Below are 9,997 nucleotides of genomic sequence, written 5' to 3'. Positions count from 1 at the left end.
AAATTGTCCGGAAAGGAATGAATGAAATACTATGATGACATTTTTCAAAAAAAGAACGAGTTCCTTTGTTATCGAAAGCTCCAGGTATGAAACGCTGTGAGACCCGACAAACGGTAGCTCTCATGTCCACACGCATGCGTGGTTTTTATTAACAGCTTAATTCTATGGTGCTGAAATACAGATGTGGCTGAATATATAAGTGGCCTGGTCAGCCGGACTGTCAGACGGTCGCACGCTTCACCGACAGCCAGCCGAACAAAATGAAAACAATTGCCATCATCGGTGCGGGGTGTAGCGGCCTGACAGCGATAAAGTGTTGTTTAGATGAGGGACTGACCCCTGTCTGTTTTGAAAGAGAAAATGACATCGGTGGATTGTGGAATTATAAAGAAAATCCAAAAGTGGGGACGGGAAGTGTATATCGGTCATGTGTAATGAACACAAGTAAAGAAATGATGGCATTTAGTGACTTTCCACCTCCAGAAGATTTTCCAGTTTTTCTCCCTCATAAATATGTCAATAAATATTTCCAACTTTACGCGGACAATTTCGATTTGAGGAAATATATCAACTTCCAAACGGACGTTACTCAAATAGTCCCGTCTCCGGATTACGATCGATCCGGTTGTTGGGACGTAACCTTTTGTTCATGCGCTGGATTTAATTCCGGAAAAGTGACACGAAGATTTGATGGAGTCTTGATTTGCACTGGACATCATACTTTTCCAATGATCCCTAAATTCGAGGGCAAGGATGACTTTCAAGGAAAGGTACTACATACTCACGGGTACCGCTCTAACCGGGATCTGGCAGACAAAAAGGTTCTGGTGGTTGGTAAGTTTGATTCATTAACATGTAATTGAGATTCATATCTTAATTGATTTTTTCCCTTTGTATCTAAACGTGTCGCGTAAATCAACATCATTATATACCATCTGTGTATAGTGGACACATGATTTAAACGTCTTTGTGAACTTTTCGTGAATGTATAATAATAGTACTGGTTTGTAATTTCTGGATTTTGTACTTTGAAAAACCCAATATATTATCGTTCTAAAATGACAGGTGTTCCTGGTTTTGATAGTGGAACAAAACAAATACGGGGTTGACTAGAGATATAAGAGCGATACAGCCTAGCTTAATGTTTAACTTTCTTTTGGTAAAATGTTGGTAATTGGTTTAAACATCGTTATAGTAACAGTGACCTGTTCGTGAAAAATAGGCTTTGACAACCAATATTATTGTAGATGTATTGAAAACGTTTTCGTCAGTTTGGTAAGTGTAGATACACCAGTCATGTCGATACATGACTATCTCGAACACTGCTTACTTCAGTGTTAATAAGCGGGTGCAAACATCAGACATTTATTCTATACCATTAGAGACAAACATAAAACATTTCATGATTTTTTGGTTTTCAGAATTTCTGCTATAGCAGAAAAAACGGTACAAGAAAATCAAGCATAACGCTAGAAAATGAAACATTTTGCTTTATCAGTCAAATTCACATTTAGTACATGTAGATGTTAGCTAAGGACAAATACGGAAGCTAATGTGTTGTAAACAGATGATAGCTAAAGTGTTGTAAACAGATGATAATTTATGTGTTGTAAACAGATGATAGCTAATGTTTTAATCAGATGATAGGTAGTGTTGTAAACAGAAGATGATTTATGTGTTGTAAACAGATGATAGCTAAAGTGTTGTAAACAGATGATAGCTAAAGTGTTGTAAACAGATGATAATTTATGTGTTGTAAACAGATGATAGCTAAAGTGTTGTAAACAGATGATAGCTAATGTTTTAATCAGATGATAGGTAGTGTTGTAAATAGAAGATGATTTATGTGTTTTAAACAGATGATAGCGAAGCGCTACGATTTTATTAAATTACGTGTACTATTGTACCGATTGGTGTAACATTTTATAGTCACCAATATAAACAGAAAGGTTTTTGTTAATCGGAGGATTTCTTGTGTCTTTCTATTGGAGAACATTTCAAAGAATTATCACATCTTGTTATCTTATCATTGATTAGAAGCAATAAATTGTTTGAAAAATAAAAAAAATGTTTTATCACATTTTAAAGAACATCATAACTAAGATCTAAATTGGTGAATTGAAAACATGTGCTTGTTTATATTGCTTCGAGTTCTGAATTTGCATCCCTCATTCTGTTTTTCCTTTTGAAAAAAAATCATTTTTTTACGTTTCCAAAAATTAAGGATTATGACCCCAAAATCATCGAAATTTTCAACAGACTGTAAAACAATACAAAACAAAAGACAGAACTCCTAGCATTACTGACCTAGACGGACAACACAGCTGTATTATCGTTGGCTCTATTGTGTGCTAACTAATATAATTTGTATTGAAAGCCGCTACCAACTTTAGTGACCTTAACTGCAACTTCAAAATGCTCTTGCGCTCCATTTGAAAATGAACCTTTCCGAAGAACAAGAAATTAAATTAGTATGCCTTCTTCTTGTACATTAGTATTTGATTATGCCGATTTAGTTATTTATTAGGTATGAGACACGTCTATTAAATCCTAACAACATACGTTGCATTGATTTTCTTCTTCTTGGTTTCATCCCTCCCTTCTTCACTCTGTCATTCATATACTAGTACAGTCAATCGTTCCATGCTATTCCTGTCCCCATGTAAACGCCCTCGTGGTTGGCCCTGAAACACGTGTTAATACACCAACTCTCTATATATAATACTATCTGTATTCTACTTTGTGTTTGTTTTACAAGACATCTGTAACTCTAACAATGCAATGTCAATGGGGGTCATATTTGTTTGTAGTGTAAATAATACCGACAGGATGTTGGGAATATTTGACTCGAAATGTATATCAAGTTATGTGAATCTGGCTGGTGTTCTCGAAAAAATGTTTGTTTTTTTAAGTCTACCAGATCAGAGACGTGTATATATATAAGTGTCATATGTAGTGCCATTTCCATTTTAGAATAAAAAATAATAGTGACATCATTACTGTATTATTCATAAAACATCAATACACAACCTGTCATTTTTTTGATAAATTATAAAGATATTATTTGAAATTCATGAAATTTAATTTTTGATATGATTTAAAACATTTAGAAAATAATTTTGTGCTCAAAAGTCTATTCGTTCGTTTTGTTCCAATGCGCATAATATACATTATCAATGATTAAGATAAAACTTCTGTATAAACCAGACGTAGAAAGGCAACTGAATTACATTTTCTGTATAGAGTTAAAACAGATCAACGAAAAAGCGAGTTTGTTTTGGAAGCAATTAAGGTTTTAGTTTGTTAATTGGTTGATATTGTTAAACTTTCCACATTGAAGTATGGTGTTTCTAGTCCCGAACATTCACTTGCTTTGTTATATGTATTTCAGACAGAGTTTACTATAGGCCTTATGCTGGCCATTCCATTCTCTATGTAATGTATGTTGATTTATAGGTAAATTTTCTGTCTTACACAAGGGACGTTACTCCCATAAACAACATTACTTTTTCAAACTTATCACGGTATGTAGGAAGCACAGTTCAAAGAAACTGAATCAAGGGAAAGTATGATAACACTAGTATAGTGAACTCCGTCAATCTCACAAAATACCGAAATACATTCAAATGTGTGTGTGTGCGTGAGCGTGTGCGTGTGTGTGTGTAATGTCATGTCTAAATATGACATATGCTGGTTATTTCAAGTACGACTAAATCACTTAAGGTGAACGTTTAATAATCAAATTTAATTTACAAAAAAACATGTTCTTGTGTATTATACGGCGGTCAATGTAGAAAATGTTCCTAGTGCATTACAATAGGTTGTTGGGGGTATTTATTTGTGTGTCTTTTGTACAATCTTCGAAATGGCAGGTAGAGGGCCTTTTTTCCCGGAGTTTGCAATAACTGACATGCAACGTTTTAATTCAATCGAAAAGTGACACGATTAAGAATATTCGCATGTACTTGACGTTCTTCTGAAATTAGCAGATTTCGGAAAATTACGATTTTTTTTCTTCCATCGCCTCAGAGACTTAACCTTTTACGCCTTTAGTGTCTCTGACGAGTCCTAGAAGAACGACAGATGTATGATGACGTTTAATTAATTATTTCGGCCAATTTAATTCTAAATTTGTATTCAATACTGCTGTCTTCTTGTGTCTGTTTTGTACAAACTTCATGATATGCCTATGACAGCCATAGATGCATTATATGCATGTGTTTCTTACTGTCATTATTTTGAGTTGTTTTTTTTTTTTTTTTTTAATGTTTGTGGAGCGTCTAACATTTATCATTGTTAAGGTTTAGTAGTGATCCTCTGTATAAAGAAAATATACATTCTGTCATAAATAAAAGAGTTTTCAAATGATAATATGTAAAATATGGGATTGACTGTTAAGAGATGAAAATCATTTTCAACATATTATCAAATGTTTCCAAGTAGAATTTCAAGAATATTAAGGATTATAGAATTATAATACAAAACAGACAAACGTGAATGATTCCATTCCTATTAACCGATACACATTATGTCCGAAAAATCAGTTTAACTAAAATATACAGCTGTTCTGTCTTCCTAAGTCTCTTATGGTGCCGGAGATTTAAGTTGATGACATTAAGCAACATTGTCTACGTTAAAAGAAAATCCACTTTATATCGATTTTGTATAATTTGATCTTATACTTACATTGTATCGATCGATCATATCGATCTCTGTCTCGATCTTATTCGATAAAGACCTGATATTTGTTACATAATTTATTGCAGGAATAGGGAACTCTGGGGCAGATATTGCAGTCGACATAAGCCATGCGGCCTCACAGGTGAGGCAGACGTACTATAAACAGCGATACTAATTAATATCAGATAGGTGTCTCTTTTTTATATCCCATTTCTGACCTTATTCAGCGGTAATCTGCACACATATGGCTTAATGACAACCTGTATTTTATTTGCTATCCAGCGGAAAGTAACTTGGTGAAGACGAAAGACAAATTGTATTATCGACGTCATAATAGAAAACGGTGCTCCGTTAACTACATATTGACATGACTATCTGAAAAATCAATGTGCGTTCTTTGCTTTATATATCTTTGTATTTTGGTATTTCTTCCCCTCATTAGCCTCAGTTATCATTTTGAAAACGTAATCGAGCAAAGCTTTTACCAATATTAATATTGAATTGACGTCAATGACCCAGACGATGTTTACACTTTCTAGTGTTGTAAGCGACCTTTATAAATGTCTTAGTGATAGCTGTAAAATCAAAGTGCAATGTCATAAACACTATTTCTCGTGTTGAATATATATATATATATATATATTTTATGAATTTGCAGGTGTATCTAAGCACGCGCAGGGGTGCGTGGATCATCAACCGGAAGGGGTTCTGGGGACTTCCGGCGGATGCAATGGCCAATAGCAGATTTGCCTTCATGCTGCCAAAGAGGGCTCTCCAGTGGGGAGTTGAGAAAATGTCAAATTTCAACTTTGATCACAAGAAGTACGGCATCAGACCAGCACACAGGTGAAACTGATTTCACAATACACCACGTTCCGTGATTTACACCACAAGATACCCTCTAAGGGACTCTGAACTATAGATAACTTTTACACAATTACAAATGATATTATTAAATGCCTTTTCGAGATATTTTATCTAACAAATTTTAACACACCGAAAATTTAGCTCTCTGCAGATCAATAAGTCAATTTAAATGAAAGTTGTTTGTTTACATGTTTTAGATGTCAATGTTTTTTCTCATGGCAGGGCCTTACAGTCACATCCCACAATAAACGATGAACTTCCTCTTCGTCTTTTAACCGGATGTATCAAGATCAAACCAAATGTCCGCCATTTCTCTAACGACAAAGTCACTTTTGAGGACGGGAGTTCTGAAGAGATCGACACAGTTGTGTTTGCCACTGGTTACAATTACAGGATCCCAATAGTAGACGAATCCATTACAAGGGTGAAAGATAACGAAACCTGTCTCTACAAGTTTATGTACCCTCCGCACCTTAAACATCCCACTCTAGGCATTATTGGACTTGTCCAGGCTATCGGAGCCGTGATGCCAATATCGGAAATACAGTGCCGATGGTACACTAGGGTCATAAAGGGTGAGGTGATTTAGCGCTTTCAAATTTTGCGAAAAAAAAAAAAAATGGAAAATTGAATACAGTTTTTAGTAAAATTATCATGATCTTAATATCGTTTTATTAGAATGTAGATTTTTGGTATTCCCTGGGGTAAATGTGGTTAATTCCAGTCTTACTCCAAATCAGATACCTGCTTTTCTCCTTTGTTTCATCCAGATAGAATGGAGCGCCTTTGGAATTGCTAATGATAGTTTTTTTTTATTTGTATCGATGTCTTTAAATATCAATCAAGCAGAATGTGTCGCTCCTTAATGTTTGAATTACTAAGATACGAGGTATATATAAGCTGGAAAACTTGACACGTATCACTAGAGGATATATAGATATAGTATTGACATCTTTTCCGGAATAATGCAGAAACTGACCTTTTTTTTAACTCGCATTCATTTTCTGTTTTTCTAAGGACTGTGCAAACTTCCAACGGAGGCAGAAATGATGGCAGACATAGCGCTGAAAAGAGAGACGGTTGCTAGTGGTTACTACACCGCAAAACGTCACACTATCCAGGTAGGTCTGTGTCGCGTACGCCAATAGGAAACTGGAGGTTATCTCCCCTTACTAGTGCAGAATCATATTTTCTTGCTAAATGTGTCCATATTTGGACGATATTAATGCACAAATAGCTTTAAATGATTGGATACAATGACATGACAACGACTTTTTTCGGAAAATTTGCTTCAATAGAAAAAAAAACAAAAACAAAAACAAAACAAAAAAACAAAAACGAGAAACGGTGATTAACAATATTATGTTGTAACATCAGGTCATTTTCAAAATAATATTTATGATAGTTGTCCACTTCACATTGACTGCATGGGTACTCTTAATCCACGACCTGTAAAATAAGTAAAAGTGACTTATTAGACTATAATTATCAACGAAATCAACTTTCAAACCACGAAAACTGAGCCCCACAAACAGATGATTAAACTGACGAAACCTGTCATTGAAGTAACTAGTATTGATATAGTGTTAATGTTCTGGAGTTGCTTCTTTTTGTTTTGTATTAATTAGCATGTCACATAAACATCAAAGTCACGGTATATGATATCATTAACACTGCATAAATCCACTGATCATACGAAATACCTTTATCGATAAAACAATTAAACGTTAACATCAGCTGAAGTATATAAGACCTACATTCTTTTGTTCTCTTAGACTTTCTGGATAGACTACATGGATGATGTTGCGGAACAATTTGGCGCGAAACCTAACTTATGGCGAACATTTACCGAGGAGCCATACCTTGCCCTGAACTGTGTGTTCGGTCCATGCCTTCCCGCTCAGTACCGCTTAGAGGGACCAGGGAAATGGAACGGCGCCAAATCCTCAATCCTTAATGCCATGAAACGATATAGCGCTTCAATGAGGACTAAAGTTATGCCAAAGAATCATAACTTGTCTGGAATTCAAAACACAAACGACAGTTCAGCATCGACTGAAAAACAAAGCCTTGATTCGTCGTGTACAGGACCCTGGAACCGTAAATTTGCCATGACGACAAACAAGAACGACAACTCACCTCAGAAAACTACTGTAGCCAATATTAATATTGCTTCTTTCCCAACCTTTTTGAAATCCTTCTACACACTGTTCATTGTCATGTTTTTGTTCTTTTGCATGTGTCTTGTATGAACCTCAAAGGAAGATATATGGCAATTCACGAACTACGAAGCAAACGTGTTCCAAATAAGATTTGTAAAAAAAATAAAAAACAAAAAACAAAAAAACTGCCCCATACTTTGAACTATTATTCCGATATTGCTATATAATTGTCTTATTTATATGTAATGCTTTATAATTCACATGTATCTGATACGTCATCCATCTATTCGCACCACCGTCCACCACGTTTTCTGTAAAATTGACTTATTGATGTAAGTCAGAAAGGGTTCCATTTTAACTACTCTTTTGCATGTGATCCTATTCGTAATGGCTTTGTAAGTCACAAAATAGCTTTGTTTTGTTTATAGTGATGTTGTAGTACTTCAGCAATAAAATTGCATCAGTATGCTATCAGTAAGTTTGATATTAATTGCAATTGCGACATATATTTTATCGCTTTAATTCTTTTTATTTTATTATTTTTTTTTTTGAGTTGTTCGGTGTAAAAATGTAACTTTCGATTTATAATCATATTGTGATGTGTATGGCGTCAGTATCGCCTCTATGTGTCATTTTAACAATAACTGTAATAGACCTAATCGTTTACTAAGGCTAGAATCCATTTATGTCACAATAAAATGTACGTATGTATATATTTTAATTTCAATATCACAAGTTTATTTTCCTATAATTTGGTAACATTAACATCAAATTATCAAAGCCTTTATTTAAAAACAAGCGACGAAATCTGTTGGAGTTTCGCAAAAACAAAAGTTAAGCGAGTTTTTAAACGTTGTTGTCGACAGTTAAGATTTCGTTTAATAACGGCATATGTCATTATCAAAAATAAAGGGACATAACTCATGTAAAATATTTGATAATTAAAAAAAGTGATTTCGGTTTGTTACTCTGTTAATCAATATATTCATCTCGAATCCAGAGTTAAATTTTTCGTGAAAATGTGACAGAGCATGATTTGAAAAGTAAAACGACCATCAATACTTTTCGAAAAGACCGTGTTTTTCGTTTTGGATTATTGAACGGTCAGAGCTGCAAAAATATTTAAATGTCAATTAAAACCCGTTTGCTATTTAGATTCTAGATTCAGTCTCCAAACAGAAATATTTCCCAGAATTAATTATTTCGATCCCATACAGAAAAGGGAACTGCTATGCATTCTGGAAGATTAAAGATGGCAGACCAAAACGTCGGACATGGGTCAACTTTAGTTTTATGGTTGAAACGCCTGATAACTGAAGTACAGTTTCGTTATTATCTGCTAACACTTATGAAGAATATCATGCTATGTTACGTATATTTGTATTTACTCTATATGTATCGTGCCATATTTACATTAAACTGTTATCTATTATTGACGTTTCTTTTGTGTTAATGAATTCCCAGTTTATTTCCTCTAGACAGAAAACGTTTTTCTTCTTAAACATTAGTAAACGTCACAGTATGGAAAGTTTGTGTTATGCCAGATAGATTGGTAACGAGGCCATGATATAATCTGTTTTTAGTTCATCAACACATAACAACCACAAATTCACCTTAAAACAATTTTTATTATACCTTTGTTCTATTCTCGTTCACCAGCCTCTAAGCTATTTCCTTAAGCTTTAGAAACAGTTTACGGAAAAAGCCGAAAGGTTGTGAGCGAGATCATCTCAATTTCAAATAATTTTTTTTTCTTCAAATCACGAGCGCATAGTCTCATCATTAAGAAATAAGAGACAGACATAAGTTATAAATTATGATTTATTTTGAAAAAAGTATAATCTCAACATATGTATCATATCTGTTTCCGTAAAGGTTTTTCTATTGATAAAAACGTCAAAAACAGGCGGAAAGTTTATTCTTTTTACTTTTATAATTAATCTCTTGGTTTGAATTTTATTATTGCTTTACGTCCCATAACAGTCGGGATCATTAAGGACGTGCCCGGTTTGCATCGTGGAGGAAATCCAGTGCTCCCAGAGAAAAATCACCGACCTGCGGCAAACACCTCGCAATTGCCCTAATTAGTCCTCAAACTTGTTAACAGAGGTGGATGTGATGAGAATCCACTTCAATAAAATAAATGATAGAAATACATTAGGTTGCTTCTATAGATAAGCAGAAATCCATTTCAATATTTTACTGTTATATGATACTTTAAACAAATCACAAACATTGTTAAATAGCTGCCATATGGTCTAGACACACAGAGTGCTACTCCAATTGTA

The 9,997-nt window shown here is 34.3% G+C and overlaps 1 protein-coding gene across 1 annotated transcript; it reads left to right on the top strand.

Moving 5' to 3' along the window:
* The first annotated feature begins 260 nt into the window (after window positions 1-260).
* On the top strand, window positions 261-7,799 carry LOC132554346 (flavin-containing monooxygenase 5-like). The gene is made up of 6 exons (XM_060218653.1): window positions 261-834; window positions 4,767-4,822; window positions 5,339-5,526; window positions 5,770-6,122; window positions 6,565-6,668; window positions 7,323-7,799. Exons 1-6 carry the CDS (start codon window positions 261-263, stop codon window positions 7,797-7,799), a joined length of 1,752 nt encoding a protein of 583 aa, XP_060074636.1.
* Window positions 7,800-9,997: the final 2,198 nt, after the last annotated feature.

The sequence above is a fragment of the Ylistrum balloti genome, unplaced genomic scaffold (assembly GCF_031769215.1).
Source record: "Ylistrum balloti isolate Yb309-2 unplaced genomic scaffold, AGI_CSIRO_Ybal_v1 Utg370392, whole genome shotgun sequence".
NCBI lineage: Eukaryota > Metazoa > Mollusca > Bivalvia > Pectinida > Pectinidae > Ylistrum > Ylistrum balloti.
The sequence above is the reverse complement of the archived record's forward strand: the minus strand, read 5'-3'. Positions and strand labels throughout refer to the sequence as shown.